This window comes from Eptatretus burgeri, chromosome 3 (assembly GCF_056783735.1).
Source record: "Eptatretus burgeri isolate ZD-2024b chromosome 3, Ebu_testis_v1, whole genome shotgun sequence".
Lineage (NCBI taxonomy): Eukaryota > Metazoa > Chordata > Myxini > Myxiniformes > Myxinidae > Eptatretus > Eptatretus burgeri.
The window spans coordinates 136811001-136831133 of NC_140963.1; the positions used below are offsets into that span (position 1 = coordinate 136811001).

The window sequence follows — 20133 nt, forward strand, 5'->3', positions numbered from 1 at the left end:
ATTCATGAGAAAGTGTTCGCTGCTGCTCTAAAACTTAGTGATACGAAACTCCTGGCCAAACTAAGTGAGGGAGAAATGTTTGCTCGTGATGCCAAGTACCATAAAATTTGTTTGACTGGCTTAAATAATCGTGTTAGAGCGTTTGACAGGAAGAAAGCAAGAGAACAAAAAAGTGATGATGATCTCTTTTATGGAGTTGTAGTCAATTAAATTATCCATTACATCAAAGATCGCTATGAAACATCTGATTCTCTTCCAGTATTCAAACTGGCAGACATTGTGAAACTCACCATCCAGTGTATGAATGATTTTGGAGTAGAAGATGCAGAGCACAAGGTTCATTCCACAAGATTAAAAGACAAAATTCTCACATATATTCCTGATTTGCAAGCCCATAAGAAGGGTAAAGACATTCTTCTTGTATTTGAAGATACTCCAGGAGAAGCTATCTTTTATTCTTGCAATAATTCAGCAGAGGAAGAGGGAATGATCCTATCAAGAGCAGCTGGTCTAATACGTAACAGATTATTTGATGAATTTCCAAAGTTCACTGGTTCTTTCACTCATGATTTTCCAGAAAGATCCATTCCCATGACATTATTTACTCTAGTTCGGATGTTACTTGAAGGAGCTTGGTGTTGGCGCAGTGGTTAGGGCAGTGGCTTGGGATCCAAAAGGTCCTGAGTTCAAACCCCGTTGGGCCACTGAATTAATACACCAGGGGGTTGACTCAGCCTGTCATCCTTCCGAGGTCGGCGAAATGAGTACCAGTATACTGGGCCGGTGTATACCCCGGTTAAAATAGGTGTACCATATCCCTGTGTCGTAAGAGGCGACCAGGGTTGTGTCAGGAAGGGCATCCGGCGTAAAACAAGTGCCAAATCACTATGCAGATCATGCGGATGATTCGCTGTGGCGACCCCTAACGGGAGCAGCCGAAAGAAGAAGAAGAGGAGGATGTTACTTGAAGGGTGCCAGATTCATACAGAAAGATCTTCTAACAGCTGTCAATATCACAGCTGATACGTTTCAACATCATCAAACGTGAGCGAAAAGAGGCAGTAAAAGAGATTCGTCATCATCCAGATCGTGAGACCCCTCTACCATTTTACATTGGCCTTATGTTGCATGCTGAGACACGCAAACGTGACTTAGTGGACAAATTGTCAAAGTTAGGTCTATGTGTGTCATACTGCCGAGTTCAGGAACTATCTGCAACAGTCACTGAGTTACTCTGTGGACAATATGCTGAAGAAAAGATTGTCTGTCCACCTGGATGACAAGCTGAAATATTCACAACTTCAGCCATAGACAATATTGATCATAACCCATCTTCAGCGACTTCAACTAAAGCTTTCCACGGAACGGGCGTTTCTCTCATCCAACACCCAGATGTGGAGATCTCCTCTCGGTCTTACATAAACACAAGTTTGCACCAAGCATCAAAGGGACCAGCATGTCATCTTCCAGAGTCATACACAGATGTACCTTCTATGTTGGGAAAAAAAGCAGAATCTCGTGTCGCTGTGATAAATGTGAATAATAATGACAACCTACTACATCCAGTGGAGGAATCCTCTGAATGGCTTCATGAATTATCACATGCAATCATTGCAAATAAACCTGAATGCAGTGTGATTCCATGGTTGGCATACTATGCAAACCTAAAACTTGTCCAAAGACCAAAATGCACATCTTTCCTCTTGCCTCTATTGAATGAATATGTACAGACCCCAGCCATGGTTCACCATACCTTTGATATAATCAAGTTAGCATGCAACAAGCTGAACCCAGACCAGCCTATTGTTGTCACATGTGACCAACCTGTGTATGCTGTGGCAAAGCAGGTGCAGTGGCTTCTGCCAACCCAGTATGGAGAAGACCATGTGATTGTTATGATGGAAGGCCTCCATATTGAAATGGCAATGCTTCATGTTATTGGTGACTGGCTAAGAGGGAGTGGACTGGATGAAATCTTGGTGAAAGCAGATGTGACTACTTCAGGTAGAGCAGAGTCCTCCATCTTAGGAAACCATGGAAAAAGTTCTCGCTATGTACATCAGGTGACAGTTGCATCATTGTTTATCCTCTTGAGGAAAGCATGGGAAAGTCACAAGGATACAAGCCTTGAGAAGTTGGAGTTTTCTGAGTGGGTTGCAAAACGAAAAGATAAATCTGTCCAGTTCCTTTACTGGTATCAAGTGGTTGTCCAAGAGACAATCCTTTTGATGTTCGTCAGAAGCATTCGTGAGGCCAATTTCATCATGTTTATGGATGCTCTGCAACGAATTTGTCCATGGATGTTTGCACTTGACCATGTCCACTATGCCAGATGGCTGCCTGTTTTTGTGAAGAGTCTAAAATAGTTGAAGACCAGGCACCCAAGTGTATACAAGGAGTTTATGCAAGGAAAATTTGTAACTCAAAAATCCCACAGGCCATTCTCTAGTCTTTCAGATGATCAGGTGCACGAGCAGAATAACAGAAATGTGAAACATGATGGAGGTGCCGTTGATATCCTGGACAATCCTTCTGCTCTCATGAAATGGATGATTTCAGGACCTGAGATTGCCAGAATGGTGACCGAATTTGAAGAGGAGTGTGGAATAAATGGCAATGTGGAAGAGGGATTTCACCATGATGACACAAAGTCGTTCCAGAAACATTTTGAGAAACACATCAGAAATGTTGTGGAAATATTTGAAGAAGAGGGAAACCCTTACCAAAAAGGAAATACACTAATGTCTCTGATTGATAAAAATGTTCTGGAAGGAAAGGCTGTTCAATCTGTGAAAATAGCAGCAAAGATTGGAAGTGACCAGTGCCAAACATATGTCCAAGAGAGACTTGAAAAGAGCAAAGTGTCTATCCATGATGTCATTCGCAAGAACAAGCTCCATCTTTTCCATCAACCAAATTCTCCCTCAACAGGAAATGCAAAGCAGAAAGTATCAGCTTTGACTCAGGATTGTCATTTATTTTCTCGCTTATTCATTGCATGCCAAAGTCGGAAAGGGGACCTGGAAGATTTCTTTAGCCATGAGAACCATTCCTACCCCCCATCCCTTTCAGAATTTGGAAAATTAAGGAAAGGTACTAAATCAGAAATCATGGAGTGCCTAAAAGAATGTGGATCGCCAGAGTATGCTGAGCCAGATTATACAGCTGTACTCATTGATGGACCAGCTGTTGTTCACATGACAACACCTGGAAAGGCAGTTAATTTTTCACTATACAGCAAAGATGTCTTTAAACCAGCAATTATGAGCAATTCCAGGAAGGCATCAAGAATAGATGTGGTATTTGACCAATACTTCCCAAACAGCTTAAAGGAATCTTGCAGAGAGAGAGACGGGGAATTGGTAAAAAGGTCAAGGTGACCCCCTCAACAAGAATTCCTAAGAATTGGAGCAACTTCCTCAAAGTGGACAATAACAAAGAGGAATTATTCAAACTTCTTGCAGAGGATTTGATAAAGGACCAAGATGAAACCAAAACAGTTGTGGTGACACATTTGGACAACGTGAAGTCATCATCTAGTATGTTTGAGGCAGAGGAGTTGTCTCCTTTTGGACATGAGGAAACGCGTCTACTTCTGCATGCCAAACATGCTGTTAGAGAAGGACACAGCAAAATACTCATAAGGACTGTAGATTCTGATGTTGTTATCTTAGCCATCTTGGCCTATCATCAAATTAGTGTTGAAGAATTATGGATAGCATTTGGAGTGGGCAGAAATAAATGCTACATCCCTATCCATCAGTATGCTAGAAGTTTGGGACCACAGATGTGTTCAGCTCTGCCTTACTGGCATGCCTATACCAGCTGTGATACAGTTTCAGCATTTGCAGGGCATGGCAAGAAATCTGCCTGGAAGGTGTGGAAGGCATTCCCTGAAATCACTGACACATTTGTCAGTCTCTCCATGAATCTTTCTGAAATAACAGAGAGTCAAATGGCACATCTGGAGAGGTACACAGTCCTCTTGTATGACAGGACAAGTTCATGTACTGACATCAATCAATGCCGACAAATGCTGTTCACCAAGAGAAGTCGGCAAATCGAAAATATCCCTCCCACAAAAGCAGCACTAGAAGAACACTGCAAAAGGGCAGCTTTGCAAGCAGGACACATTTGGGGGCAGTGTCTGATGAGGATGCCAGAGGTACCGGATGCATGTCAGTGGGGCTGGAAGAAGACTGGCCAAGGAATGGTACCCCACTGGAAAAATCTGTCCGAAGCCTCTGTTCATTGTCAAGAGCTCCTTCATATCACTGTAACTTCCAAAAACAATGCAGTGGGAGATGCAAGTGTATTAAAGCTTCCCTCCCATGTACAAATCTGTGTGCTTGTGATGGACAGTGCTCTCGGGATTGAAGGAACATAGCATTGCTGGACAGAATTTCATCTGCATCTGTGTGACAATAAGCTACATATGAGCCCTTGAAATTAATAATTTGCAATATTTACATTGTCTAGCTACCTTCTATGATGCCTCTCTGGGGTATATAAAAACAGACAAGAGGTAGACTGAGTAAAAGATTTAACATCTGTAAATACCTCAATTTAAATGTTGTTTAATCAAAATAATGGGAATGAAACTAATTAAAATCCCATTATTAATTATTTAAATTTTTTTTTAGATGTAAAGTCAATTTCTTTGAATCATGTATGAAATATGGTGATATTAAAGCATATGCAAGTAATATGTAACATAATTTGATGGAAATGGTTGTTTTTTATACTGATTAATTAGCGTTTGGTGGCCATCTTGGATTTTGCTTAATTACACCCAAATCTGAATTCGGCCAGTTTGGTCTCGTTCAAATATTAATCTATTTATAAAAAAAACTCCCTTTGTGCCAAATGGCATGTTGGTATCCACTTTTGCAAGATCATTTCACCAGTTTACCCCACTAGCAGGGTGATTCATCAAGGTGTGGGTCGTCCCTCGGATGGACATTAAACTGGGTATCCCATCTGCTGGCATTAGTTGGTGGACGTTAAAGATCCCACGGTGTCCTTCACGAAGAGTCGGCGAGCTATTGCTGGCACCCTGACCAAATTCCAAATTCCTGCCCTGACTTCCTGTGGAACCCGACCAGGATTCCAATACCAGCCAAAGAAACCGCATCGGCAGCACCGACCTTCTGTGTAGAGCCTGTTTCATGATCTGACTCTTTGTCAACCTCTCAAATAAATATATTAAAGTGTACCTTGTGGTATCGGTATTTTCAAAGCAAAAATAATAATAATTACAACAACCAAGACTAGAAAGTGCAAATGGTGTGTGCTCATTTGTTCACCAACTACTCTGACAGTTTTTTTGCTGAATCTCAAACTTTCCAGTTCTGGGTTTGCTCTACATGGAGGTTGAATCTGTAGCTGCTCCTTCTCCACCTCATCAAAGCTCGGTTGGCCAAACCATTGTGTTTTTCTGTTATATTTTCGTCCCTGTGTTACTGTTTGTGTTTTCGTTCAAATTTTCCAAGTTAAATCGTATGTCGTCGTGCTGTATTGAATTTTTCATGCTGCTCAAGGTCGACTCCTCAGATAGCCGGCGTGCAAATTCTCTGTTTTGATGCCATGTTCCTCGTTCCGCTTCTTTGTTCTCCAACTATTATTCTTTCTGCCTCTTCATCGGTAGCCTGCTTTCCCCCTCCTCACCAAAAAACAACAATAAACTTTTATTTTTCATTCCAAAGCATGATCTCATTCTGCCAGAATTTCCTTCTACCTGTACTGTAAAGATTAATTATTTATCTCTTCCTTTTCTCAATACCTACAAACTGAATATTAATTGAATGAAACACATTTTACTTCTTCTTTTAAAAGCTTTTAAAAACATTTTAAATTGCTCCACTTTCCTCATTTCTCCATCTTGAGTAACCCACGTGTTCTTCTTCTTCATCACATGGATTGTTTTCCAAACCTGTCTCTCCCCTAAGCACTTGGTCCATCAATCCTTCTTCTGTACCAACAGCATCAGCTTTCCCCAACCCTTCAAAAAAAAATATTTCCACCCATCCCATGATCGTCTCCGTATGTCGTGTTTGGGAATCTTGAAAAGTCACGTTTACAGAAGTTTTCTTCTCACAACAACCAAATCCCCTTCACATCCTTCAGCGGTGTCCAACCCCTCTATGTCAGTACCCTACCCCACATCTACAAGCCCACACCCTTCTAACCCCATTGGAAGCATTTCAGGATTTTTATGTGGGATTGGGGAAGGAGGGGAGGAACCCCCGTAACCCTCTTAGACCCCAATTTTTTTAATGTCGTGAACAAACTTTGGTACATCATGAGTGATGAAGGTTGTAATCAAGTTTCATCGTAATTGTGTGTGTCGTTTCTGAGAAGAAAGCAAATACCTCTTAGTGGGGGTGGGGGGGGGGAGGGGCAACCCCCTCCATAAACTCCCTCTGCAGACACCCTCAGACTCCGATATTTTTTAAATGCCGTGAACAAACTTTGGTACTTCACGGGTGATGAAGGTTGTGGTCAGGTTTCATCAGACTTGCATGTGTAGTTTCAGAGAAGTTGCAAAAGTATTTGTGGACGGACAGACGGCGTGCCATTCCTCAAGCTCTCCAGAACGACGTTCCAGGTGAGCTGAAAATGATCTGATATAAAAAGGTTGCCTTTCTCAGCTCAAGCTACTTCGATAAGAATTTTGTACCTTTGTTTCCTTTTCATCATTCTTTCAGTTTTTCCCCTACTCCCTCTCTTTTGGGGGGGGGGTTAAACATTTTGCCACCCAACAAAGGTTTTAAGGGGCACTCATCCCCCACTTCTGGTGCATTCTCTTCCATGAGGCATTATCATAATCACAATTCCCCCATCACCCTCAAAGATCCCTCCTCACCTGACACACCCAGCAATGTTGTCAGACCTTTTCGGGCATATACGTGATAAGGCACTTTCTGCCCCTCTGCCAAAAAAGGTAGGAGGGGCAATTCCTCTCCCCTCCACCCCCTGCTCCGGCATCTCTGCCTTTAATACATGTATTTGAGAGGTTCATAAAGAGTGCACTAGCAAAAAAGGACACAGTCGCTCCTCCATATAACTCCGACTTCATGCGGTGTACAAAGTACACCGCCCCCATGACAAGTAAATAAATAACATATCCTCCAGCACGTGCCAATGCCGGGGCACTTAATTTAGAAATTAATCGAAAAATCAAATAATTAATAGACGTGCACGGCATACAGGTACGTGAGTCTGTAAATTTAAATGACATTTCAAATGAAATGAACTTTACAACCCTGGTTTATATTATGGCATCAGTGACATTTGCAACGTTTCCAGAGCTTGATCTGGTGTGCTGTGCAGTGAGAAGTTAAAAAAAATACAAATGTAAAAGTACAAAAAGGGACCGAAATGATGGCATCGCACTTTTAAACTGCCAAGTTTGGTGTGAATACAAGTCATACTTGCAAAAACACATGTGCCTCATCTCAAAGAATTGATCTGTGTTGACCTGTTGCATGTGGTGTGAAGAGGCCTAATATCACAATACCTGTCTGAGTTCCAGCAGCAGCTCTGCACGCCAACACGATAACAGCTGCCACAGGCATGCCACATGCTTCAGTTTGCACAGCTCAGCAACCTGTAGCACAAAGAGAAAATGTAATCCACAAATAATAATCTGTCCTTTACATGGATTACATTTTATTTTTGGGTCTATTTCTATTTCTTTAGAAAAAAACCCCAAAACGAATTAAAATTAATTTTTCATTCATTCGTCCGTTCTTCCTCACACTTGTCTTCTTCATATGGACTGCTGGTTTGGCTATTCACATTGCACATTGAGGTGTTAAAAGGGATTAAAAGTGTGCATATTAGATTTATACTGATAAATCAATGTACAGGTAAAGCCAGGCCCCAAAAAAAGTTTGTTTACACGACTTCTTGGAACGCTTCAATCCATTTGTACATTATATTATTGTGTTATCCTTCAAGTAACACCTTTGAACTGAACCAAATACTCCAATCAATTACTTTTAAAATATAGTATTTGGAATTTCTTGATATTTTGCTCACACCCATCTCTTTCTTCCCTTGGAACAGCAACCGAGCAAAGCCTTTTCAAAGTGCAGAAGTCATCTCAATATTCTCCAACGTGCAAAGTCCTTGTTTCACTCAGCTCTTCACATTGAAAGTATCTTTACTTCTTTCACATTTTATTACATGAAAGTTTTCTATTCCTGACAAAGTACACCGCCCCCATGACAAGTAAGTAAATAACATATCCTCCAGCACGTGCCAATGCCGGGGCACTTAATTTAGAAATTTATCTAAAAATCAAATAATTAATAGATGAATTGATTAATCGATAAATCAAAAACACTCTTTATAGCCGAATCACTTGGTTACCGTCGTGTCAAAATATCAGCTTCCCAGCTCAAAAGGTGTTTGAGATATTGCCCAACTGTTGGGCAAATTGAGAAAGAAAATAAATAAGGAATCAAGAAATCTATAATAATTGAGCAATTAACAAATTGATGAATCAAAAAATAAAAAATACCGTTTTTGCCAAAGCACTTGTTTACCATTGTGCCGAAATTTCAGCTTCCTTGCTCAAAGGATGGCTGAGATATCACCCAGACAAACGAACGAGAAATCAAGAAAGAAAACAAATAAACGGAGTGAAAACTGGGTACGCCCTCTCGGGGCGCGTCATCCCTGGCCGCATTCGGCGCCTGACGATGGCGTCGTGCAGCGCTTGGAGATGGAATAAGGAGGGACGGTGTACAACAAAAAATAAACAAACAAACGGAGTGAAAACTGAGTACACCCTTCTTACACGTGTCATCGTCAAGGTGCCTTCGGTGGCGATGACATCGTGCATCGTCTGGAGATGGAATAGAGAGGGTTGGTGTATAATATGTTCTCGCAGAAACATTCAAGTACACCGCCCCATGACACGTGTACATCTCCATTCTGAGCCATGGACCAAAATGGCAGGGTGGAATCAAAGAGTTGACAACTGAATGCAATTTACTATCACAAAGCCCAAGATCTGCTGCTCTCACATCATAAACGGTCAGTGAGCAATGGGTCTTCCACCTACTTTCGTCAGGCGTTGTACCAACCCTGTGAACCACTTCTCCTCTGAACCTACAGGTAGGTCACACACATTCACTTAATAATTCGTCAGCATCTCAAATCGCAAGCTTTCTGCTGACCTCCAGTATTTTGCTACCCATATGGAGAGGTCATGTGGACACGGCTCCTGTGGGCATATGCTCCCATGGACACAGCTCAGTTCATGGTGAGGTGGAGTGGTTCGGCGGGGTGGGCTGTATTTCACCCTTGGGCCTGTGGACATGGATCGACCCGTGGTGAAGTGGAGTGGTTCGGCGGGGCGGGCTTTGCTTCGTCCTTGGGCCTGTGGACATGGCTCGGCCTGTGGTGAGGTGGAGTGGTTTGGCGAGGCAGACTGTATTTCACCCTTGGGCCTGTGGACACGGCTCAGCCTGTGGTGAGGTGGGGTGGTATGGCGAGGTGGACTGTATTTCACCCTTGGGCCTGTGGACACGGCTCGGTTTTCCCTTGTGGGTCGGCACTGCATAACAGGGTACTGGCAGACAGAGTGTGAGGCTTGGCAGAGAGTCTGAACGAGGATTGCACATGGGAGACGAGGACAATTGTTCAAGGAAGACGAGGAGGGGCGTGAGGGAGTCGAGGGTTGAACTGAGGGGTGGGAATTGAGTGTTAAAAGCATTGACTGCGTTTGACTGTTTTTCCTTTTTCTTTTACTTTGGTGAGGGAGAATTGAGTCAGGTGAGGGAGGAGTGAGTTGTGTGAGGGAGGAGTGAGTTGCGTGAGGGAGGAGTGAATTCGGTGGGGGAGTGGAGTCGAGGGTGAAAATGAGAACAAGGGGGGGGAGGTGAGCAGTGAGAGAGGTGAATATGTGTGTGTGTGTGTTTGTGTGTGTGTGTGTGTGTGTGCGCGCGCGCGCGCGCGTGCGCACGCGCGCGCGCGTGCGCACGCACACATTATGGGGGCAGCAAGCTAGAGTAGTAGGTCCAGCAGGTCAACCAGGGCAGTGCTGCTGATTGATGATCTGAATGTCCAAAATTATCCAAGATGATATGAGTTTTTTGAGGCAGGCAGTGATTCAGAAGTGAGGTGCAGGTAAGTAGTTTGAATGTGGGATCAATGGGGGGGGGAAGGGGTCAAATTGGTGGAATGATGCAGAGGAGGAGTTTGGAAATGTTGTGTGTGCAGGAGACCAAATGGAAAGGAGACAGGGTGAGGAGGTTGGTATGAGGATACAAGCCGTTGCACACGGGTGGGGATGGAAGGAATAATGGCGTGGGAATAATAATATCAGAAGAGATCAGCAAGCAGGTGGTCAGAGTGGAAATATGGGACGGACGGATAGTTATGGCACAGGTGGTGATACAGAGGCAGAAGCTGTCTCAGCCCACTCAAGTTTATCATGGTGATGGAGATGGTGAGCAGGAAGGTGAGCTTGAGGGGTAGTATGGGGAGGATGTTGTATGTGGACATTCTGGCTGTTGTGGTGGAGAGTGGGTGGGAGATTCAGGTGGGTGTGAATGCATGGAGGAGGGTGGAGGGAGTAATGGCAGACAGAAAGATATGAAGAACATTGAAAGGGAATGTTCTCATGTCGTGTGTAACGCAGGCCTACGTTTGCGGCCTGGAGACGGTGGCACTGACAGAGAGACAACGATAGAGGCTGCAGGTTTGTGAGAACAAACGGGTCAGGATTGCGGGAGTGAAGAGGGTGGATAGAAGGAGGATGTATGAATTGAGGGAGGAGATTGGTGTGCAAATGACCTTGACGGGGAGATTGGTGAAATGCCGGCTGAGATGAGCTGGACACTTGGTGTGGATGGGGGAAGAGAGAATGGCAAAGAGAGTGGATAGATGGCAGGAGCAAGCGATGAGGGAAAAAAAGGTTGATCATGGTTGAGATTGGAGGATTGTTTGAGGAGGTTTACACTTGCCTCTAAGTTGCCTAGCTTGGGTTTCAATCCCGACCGAGCTCGAAACTGTCATCCTGGTGTTTTTGCTCTGGTTGTTGTGGTACATCATAAGGTGTGTTTTTGTTGTATCTCGTGATTTGTATGGCTTTCTGAGAAATTATTTCAACAAAGCACCACTTACATCATAGTTTTATGAACAGGGCACAAATGAAGCAGTTTACACATATGAAGTAATTGTATCTCTTGCTTTATGAGATGTCATGCTGGTGTATTTACACTTTGCCCTGTTGTGTGCAATGCTAAGATGTGCTTTTGTCTTTTCCCTTAACTTGATGAAGCACAATTAAGAGCATTTTGTGCACAACTGTATGTTCCATGCTTCCAGCCTGTGTCATGCTTTTTGTAGGTTGGGGGTGGAGGGAGGCAAATACATTTTCGAAACTGGAAGGGCACTCAATAGAGTGCCTTTCAATGCCTGATCCTGATCCACGATGCCTGATCCACGAGATCATATCAGGCCCAACATATTTTTGAATATCATGCCATATATCATTTTTGGCCCGATCTCTCGATGGTGAAGAATCACTTTGAAAATTAAAAAAATTCTCGTATCCGGATCTGGATTCAAATCTTCCGCAAAATAGAATCAATTCGTCCTTGTCACCACACAACCTATCCACCAAGTTTCATCCGAATCCATTCACAACTTTTTGAGATATCCTGCTTTATATCGGTTTCACTGTATCTCTCAATGGTGAATAATCCTAAAAAAGTTATCAGATCCGGATCGGGATTCGAAGTCACCAAAATTGAACCAATCCTTCCTAGTAACACACCAAACTTGTCCACCAAGGTTCGTCCCAATCTGTCCACAACGTTTTGAGATATCATGCTATATATCGTTTTGGCCCTCTCTCTCAAAGGTGAAGAATCACTATAAAAATTCCAGTGGCTGGATCTGGATCCAGATCTTCACCAAAATCTAATCAGTTCCTCCTATGACCTTCTCTTTGCTGATGACTTCCTATAACCTTCTCAATGCTGATGACTCCACCCTCTGCCGTACCATCTCTCATCCCTCTGATCAGCAGGCAGCAGCCTCTTCACTCTCTGCAGACATGGATAAAATCACAAGCTGGTCAAACACTTGGAACATGTCTTTCAATCCTGACAAATCTCACACCCTCACTATGTCTCTCCAAAAGGATCATATGGAACCCCCCCCACCCCTCCCATCTATTTTCTGAACAATCCCCTTGAAGAAGTCCTTTCATTCAAGCATTTGGGCCTCACTATCTGCCACGATGTTTCCTGGGAAAGCCACATCGCCAAGCTGGCCTCCAAAGCCAGTCGCCGACTGGGTATCCTACATTGTGCAAAGTCCTTCCTTGGCACACCTGAGCTTTTAACCACTTAAAACAAAGCTTTCTTCAGCAGTCTGATGGAGTACTGCTCTCCCCTCTGGGGTGATGCTCCTGCCTCACACCTAGCTCGACTTCATGCTGTAGAAACCAAGGCTTTTAGGATCATTGGTATCTCCCGCGATGAAGCTGAGTCTTTTGGTCTCTCACTCTTTCACCAGAAGCAGGTCGTGGTCTTTCTGTCTTCTACCGTCTCCTCTCCGGCCTTGCTCCCCTTGCTCTGTCGCCCCCCTCCCCTCATATTCCCTGTTTTCCTTCCTGAAAGTCCCTGTAGTACCATCTTGTTTATCCCATGTACCCCACCCCATCTCTCTCCCTTCCACCAGATCTCCTATTGTCTGTTCCCCACTATTTTGTGCTTCCCTCTCCTGCCGCTCTCATCTCCTGCCTTGTTATATGTTCTGTGTATTAGCTCTTACAAAAGCCTTGACATGGTAAACAAACAAAAAATTTTATAAAAAAAAGACCTTGCCCTTGTCACACACCCAACCTCTCCACCAAATTTCATCCGAATCCGTCCACAACTTTTTGAGATATCACACGCACAAATAAACAGACAAACAAACAGACAGACAGACAGGGTGAAAACATAACCTCCTTCCACCTTCAGTGGCAGAGGTAATAATGACCAACCTATGAAACACATCTGTTCATTATAATGGGAATATGCTGCACATGGATTACCTCCACACATTTATCAAGGACAAGCACTTGAAGATGCAAAGTAAATACAAAACTAATGTAAGTGGGATTTAAAAACATGTCTTTTTTAATCCCCATTGGGAAAAAGCTACTTGATGTTGGTGAAGCACCCATTACATTAACTGTGCAATGTTAAATTATTCTGGTAGAATTGCAGTGAATGTATGCAGAATGTACAAAGCAGTGCTGGACCTGAAACATGGTATTCTGGCTTCGTTCGACCTTCAGCACATCTTTAATGTAACTAGATAACGACTGCTCGCCATCTGCACCGACAGATGCCAGAAACTCCATTGTGACGGTCAGCACCATGATGACATCAGACACGAGTTGAACAGAATGCAGACTTCCGATGATCTTCCTCCAAATGCCAGCAGAAAGTGACTCCTAAAAACAAGAAACAGATAAAGGTCGTGATTCAATCTGTCAGTGAGTCACGTAGGTTGATGTGAAGAAGGAAATTGGCCTCATGAGCATTTATGAGCAAAATCGAATCAGTTCATCTTTGTATTATAATACATGAATAGGTATGGGACAAACAGATTCAGAATTTGCAAAGGCATAACTGAGCATGAATCGGTATGGAGAATGATGTGATATGACAGTGACCTGCCACCTCGTAATGCTGGAGGAAGGGATGAATTTGGACTGACAAAGACTTCAATCAGTTCATCTTTGCATCATAGTACCTACTTGTACCAAGTTTGGTCAAGGGCTAACAGAAATTTGCTCTGCACACAAGCACACGGACAGACGGAAAACTCCAAAACATAATGCCTTCAGTGTCTTTCTCGCTGCTAAAAACGTTACAAAGAAATCAAGTCACATGATGTCATGATGTGGAGATTGACAAATTTTGATAAAAGTAATCTCAAATGCAACATGAAATTCAGGCAGTTTTGCAGGCATTAAATGGCAGGAGTTCTGGCAGTTTTGTGAAAAACAGTTTCTGGTGTGAATAACAGGATTCTGGTTGACATTCCGACTCGCTGCGGAACAGTAAAACATTTCCTCCCTCTGCACTACGCTCCTTAGAAAGCAGTTGATTTGCATTGGCTTCTTTTCCATGCCATTTGCAACCGAAGAGGGAGAAAAATGACTTGGTGATAGTTTAAATGAGTGGAAAAAAAACCACGGCACGATTTGCTTCGGAAAAATGTGATTGAGAAAACTGTTTTTCAGGAAAGACATTCGCAAAACACCAGTGTTTCATATGACTGATAAACCAAGCAAAATCAAATACACACCTGTTTTACTCTCCTCTTCAAGTTATTCACTACCCTATCAAAGTTGTACGTTTGTTTCTTGGAAAAGGAAGGGATATCCTGGAAAACATTATCAATAAAATTACAGTGCAATACAAGGAACACTCATGTCAGATATCAGGAATTGCATTATTTTATTATTATAATGCATTGGTAATACTGAACTCAAATATAGCTTCCACTGTTTTTTTATACAAAGTTGAGGCTCATAGTAGAAGGGATAGAACACGAACAGAACAGAACAGAACAGAACAGAAAAGAACAGCTAGAAGAGTAGAAAGCAGGGAAACACAACAGCAGGTTAGAGGGACACAACAGGTCGACACTTGAAGGAAAAATGAGAGTAAGGAGAGGGGAAAGAGGTAACAGAGGGAGAACAAGCTGGATACAAGCTCTGACACAGAAATGAGGTTGAAAGAAGTAGGGAAAAAGCTGGAGATGAAACAGTTATGGAATAAGCCAAAAGTTAGCCCAAAGTTACTTTTGTCATGCTTGTCAATGAAAGCTCAAATGTCTTGGCAGTGCGAAGCAAGCATGGCACAAAATCATATGGATGTGGTACAATGAAGGCAGTAGCCATCCATGACATCTCAGTGGGCATCAGAATTCCCAAATGCAGAAAATTTGGAATCAGGTATGTCCGGCAGGGTGTTGGAATGCAGGGTGTTGGAACTTCTTTTCAAAAGATACTGTGGGATCATTTACATCAACACGAATTAAGATGGGACACTCAGCATAAGGTCTTCTAAATGATGGTGGCGCAAAGCTCTGCTTGTGTAAACCATGACTTGTGAAGGAGTATTTAATGTGACATGTAAGGTCTGCCTTGCCATTTGAAAATCGAATAATCAGAATTCAAAGAAAGATGCACGCATACAATTGCATGAATAAACAAATAAATAAATAAATAAATAAATGGGGTTTATTAGCCAGAGAAGAATGGCAGATAAGTTGGAGACATATTGACTGGCCATTTAGAAAATGTGAAAACAAAAGATGGACAAGACAGGTGATAATGGCAATCGTACGCAAACACAAGAGGATCAGAAGAGCAAATATGACGTGGAGACAAGATCGCAAAAAGGGACAGGCAGACGGTATATTTTCCACTGTTCAACTTGTATCATACAGATTCAGAAGAGAAATTTCACTTATTGGTAGTATGAGTAAATTGGATTCTTCATTAAATAAATCCAATTTCATGTGAATGAATTGGCCTGTCATACTAAAATCTACAACACAACAAACTTTATTTTCTTAAATACTGTACACTAATTTTCCAATTCACCAATAATTATTTATTCCTTCCAACCTGGTTTATGATGGGTTTCCCAAGCATCAACTGCCGAAAGAGTCGCTTCTCCAGTGCTTGAAGATTAAGATTGCTGCTCGTGGCATGCCCAGCCTCAAGCTGGTATTCACAGATAGCCACAGCTGGATGCAGAATGTCCTGATCAATACTGCACGAGACCATGTGTGAAGCTTGCACCTCATTGGCAGACACCTTTCTGCAAAATCCAGTCACACCATTCTTAAGCCACAACAAAATGGAAGTCTCGATGATGGTCAGTGCCTTGCATTGGCTGACAAGATAAACAATGGATTTTATATCAACCAAGGGATGAAAAGAGCATGTTTAGCGTCACGGGAAATGAGGTGTGAGGCTGGCGTTTCACGTGTCAGGCCTTTGTCAAAACAAAAGAATGACTTGGGGCGAATACAGGAAATGTCGGCCACACCTCATTTCCCATGGCGGTCAACATCCTCTTTCTAACTTTTATTTGATAAAATGCATTGTCAATCTTAGCTTGACCTCATCCCTGGGAGAAAATACCTCAAATGGGTCAGTACAATGACAGCAACAACAATGATGCTTAAATCCAAGGCCAAGTAATCCTTTTTAGCATTGCAAAACATGCAATGAGTTCATTCTTTATTACCCTCGCCAAAGGAGAGGTTATTGCATTTGGGTCCATTTGTTTGTTTGTCCCCACAGAACTTTTATGAGGTCAAAGGTCAAGAGGTGTAGCAGCAATGTTGGAAAAATGGAAAAACTTTGGACCTCTGTATCTCTGAAACCATACCAAGGAAAAAATTGAATCTTGGCATGTGGCAGGTACTCCTCATGGGGAAATATGATTTTTATGACGTCATAGGTGCCTTCATTATGATGACATAATTGCATATGTAGAACGTTACATCTGATCAGTATGAAAATTTTTGAGGGTCATCTAGGGATAAAATGGTCCGCACAAAAAAAAATTGATGTCATCGGTCACGTGATTCTGCAGCAATATTGAATTAAAATAAAAACCTTCAAAAATCCTCTTCTCTGAAGTGGCTGAACAGATCGAGGCGAAACTTTACATGTATGACCGACTGTCCATGAGGAACAAAAGGTTCACACATATGATGTGCTAGGTCACATGGTTTAGCAGCCATATTGGATTTACTCTAAAACATATAAAAATCTGCTCCAGATCAGCGAGACACATCGAGAGGAAACTTCACACAAATGTTCCCCAAGCCTTGGGTATACAAGTTTAAGGAATAATTAATAGGTCATATGGTTTGGCAGCCATATTTGATTGAAGAAAATATTAAATAATGTATTCTCTGGAACCACTCACTTAATAAATCGACGTGAAACTTCACAATTATGATCCAGTAGTGATGGGGAATCCATATTTTAAATTTAAACTTGATCGGACACATGGTCTGACAGCCAGAATTATTTAATTTTTGATCTAGATTCTTTTTTTTTAATAAAGCTCACTTGGCTGTTCCTGGATGGGTTTGAAGGTAGAGGAGTAGCAGCTGAAATGTGAATTCTATCCAAGTTCCTCCTGATGACTTCATCTTTGCTTGTTTGTGTTCCTTCTGATGACTCCAATGCATGACTACCTATTTGGTCTTCCATTTGATGTGAATTGAATTTATTTTAATCCCATTCTAAATTCAATTGAATAATAATAATAAAAAAACGTCCTGGGTCAGGGTCAGGTGTCCGATCAAAGTGGGGTTGCATCAAAGCGGGACGTCTTGGTAATCGGTCATCACTGACAGCAGTTATTAAGTGGCAGTTCTAATTATGTCTTTTATTAATGACAAAACACACCAGTACACAAACACCACACAAAATACACCACACCAACACCAACAAAATAAGTCCTGGCAAGGGTCTGCAATCTCTGATTACTCTTTTTCTTGTTTAAAGCTTTTAATATATTCCATTATCAGCTGGGCAAATGTCAATTTAAAGGCAAAAAAAAACAACAACCAAGTAAATAAATATGTTGATACTATTTATTTTATGCGCATATAACTCAAGATATACAGGGTGTCCACAGTCTTGTTCCGGTTTAGTTGTAATAAATTTTTAAAACCGTAGCAAGACTTTGTGGACACACTATAATACATAAGAGATACACTCAAACACAGGGGGGTGTGAAAGTAAAAAGTCCATTCAAATAATGTTCACTCATTGGAGGCCAAGTTTGTCGAGGTTCATCTTCACTCAAATCCAGACCCTCCAGGGTATAATGCACATTCTATCAGAATTGAAACCCTTTCCTTATTATCCTTCCTAGTTGAAACTCAACAGTGACTTCAATTCCTTCATGCCTTTTTTTCCTACCTGTGGAATTGTCTTCCTGGGTCTCATCTCAAGCTCTTCCCTTCAGGATTAAAGGCCTGCGCTGCCTACCACCATCTCATTATCTCAGATTTCTACCTCCGGGCTTTACTACATTCATTGAGACAATGTTCCTACCCTTCACTGACAGTTTCTCCTTTTTTGTCATGGTGCATCAATATTTTCTTATCCAACCGTTTCCCTTCACTCCATCTTGTGTGTTCACCATGTACCCTCTTATTTTGCTGTTCCATGAGTCCTGGCACTTGTATAAAATATTATATTTAAAGACAAAAAAAGCCAATTGGCAGAAGACCGGCACATTTGTATAAAGCTATTTATTGCACAGTACAAGTTAATCCCACAGCTTTCACTCGACCTATCACCACTTCACCTGCAGAACATTTTGACAACATACCTAGGTTTCTGTTTTGAAAACTTCTCACCAGCATGTACACACGCATTATGCTGATTAATGAGGAAGGAAGTAAGGTTGGTGGCACACAAGCCATCACCCTCATTTTGCGGCAGAAACCAACCAACAGGGGTCGTCGGTCCAATATCACCATTCAGCACCTCCCTTGGTAAGCCTCGTTGTTCTGTGGTGTATCAAACCCAGAAGCGATGAGGTTGGCTTCAAAATCAATACCCAAGAGCAAATGCTTTCATGTTGAGAACCTTGACAGAAGACTTTTAAAAGCATACCATGCAGACAATGGGATGTTTATTCTTACAATGGATCACACAAATTTCAAACAGCCTTAATTGAATCCTATGCACAGCAGATATCGATAATCATCTCAATCGACATTTGCTCACAGGTTGGTAAACAGTGAATAAATGAATTAATGATGTTCTAGGATACAGGGGGTGGACAAGATAGATACAGAAGTAAACTGTGACAAAGGAAAATGTGGAAATTTGTGGGGGGTGAAGGGAGGGAGACCTTCATTTGGGGATGGGGGGCCTTCATTTCTCACCTTCACTCAGAGTTCTCCAGTATACAAACACATTGTGAAAGGCAGTTATTCTTTGGCGAAAAATGGGAAGTTCGGCATCTGCAAAGGAACATTTCCACAAAGTGTGACTGAGGAACTTGTGAACTGAGAAAACAACACATAACAGTGTGACTGCAATATTGAATAAAAACATATTTTGTGTTGTACTGCAAACAAACAAGCAAAGAAAACCAAAACGACAGCAATGTTAGATCAAAATAGTTAAAATGGTTCATCAATTCACGATAAGATTAGCCATGTGTGCGTTTGTGGCTAATGCCAGGAAGTATCATTCTTACCTGCAAGGCAGCATGTTAAACAACTTAAATACCGCAACCTGTTCAGCCCTTAAAACACCCCCAAACCGTCAAATACCACAAAACCTTCCAATACAATACCACAGAACCGTCAAAACCGTCAAATACCACAAAACCTTCCAATACCACAGAACCGTCAAATCCGTGAAATACCGAAAAACAGTCAAATACCAAAAAACCGTCAAATACCAAAAAACCGTCAAATCCGTGAAATACTGAAAAACAGTCAAATACCAAAAAACCGTCAAATACCAAAAAAAACGTCAAATACTTCCATTTCCATGCATTCCATGCATTCCACTGCATTCCATGCAATACCTCAAAACTGTCAAATACCACAAAACCGTTAAATATTGCAAAACTGTCAAATACTCCAAAAGCATTAACTATCGAAAAACTGTTAAATCCTGCAAAACCATGCAATACCTCAAAACCATCAAATACCCAAAAAACTGTCGAATACCACAAAACCGTCAAATACCCAAAAACTGTCAAATACCACAAAACCGTCAAATACCCCAAAACTGTCAAATAACACAAATACCGTCAAATACCCCAAAACTGTCAAATACCACAAAACCGTCACATACCCCAAAACTGTCAAATACCACAAAACTGTCAAATACCACAAAACCGTTAAATATTGCAAAACTGCCAAATACTCCAAAAGCATTAACTATCGAAAAACTGTTAAATCCTGAAAAACCATGCAATACCTCAAAACCGTCAAACACCCAAAAACTGTCAAATACCACAAAACCGTCAAATACCCCAAAACTGTCAAATAACACAAAAACCGTCAAATACCACAAAACTGTCAAAATACCACAAAACCGTC

The 20133-nt window shown here is 41.9% G+C and overlaps 1 protein-coding gene across 2 annotated transcripts in view; it reads right to left on the reverse strand.

The window, feature by feature from the left end:
- RNF213 (ring finger protein 213) overlaps positions 1-20133 on the reverse strand; it is a 645256-nt gene that overhangs the window by 3085 nt on the left and 622038 nt on the right. Inside the window, exons 65-70 of one of the 2 annotated variants that reach the window (XM_085875806.1) lie at positions 18961-19038; positions 18399-18579; positions 15659-15854; positions 14329-14406; positions 13274-13468; positions 7520-7609 (exon numbers count right to left, since the gene is read on the reverse strand). In XM_085875806.1, coding sequence (XP_085731932.1) covers positions 7520-7609; positions 13274-13468; positions 14329-14406; positions 15659-15854; positions 18399-18579; positions 18961-19038 — 818 coding nt within the window. Of the gene's footprint in view, positions 1-7519; positions 7610-13273; positions 13469-14328; positions 14407-15658; positions 15855-18398; positions 18580-18960; positions 19039-20133 lie in introns of those variants that run through there. The other variant, XR_015056656.1, reaches the window with a different exon arrangement.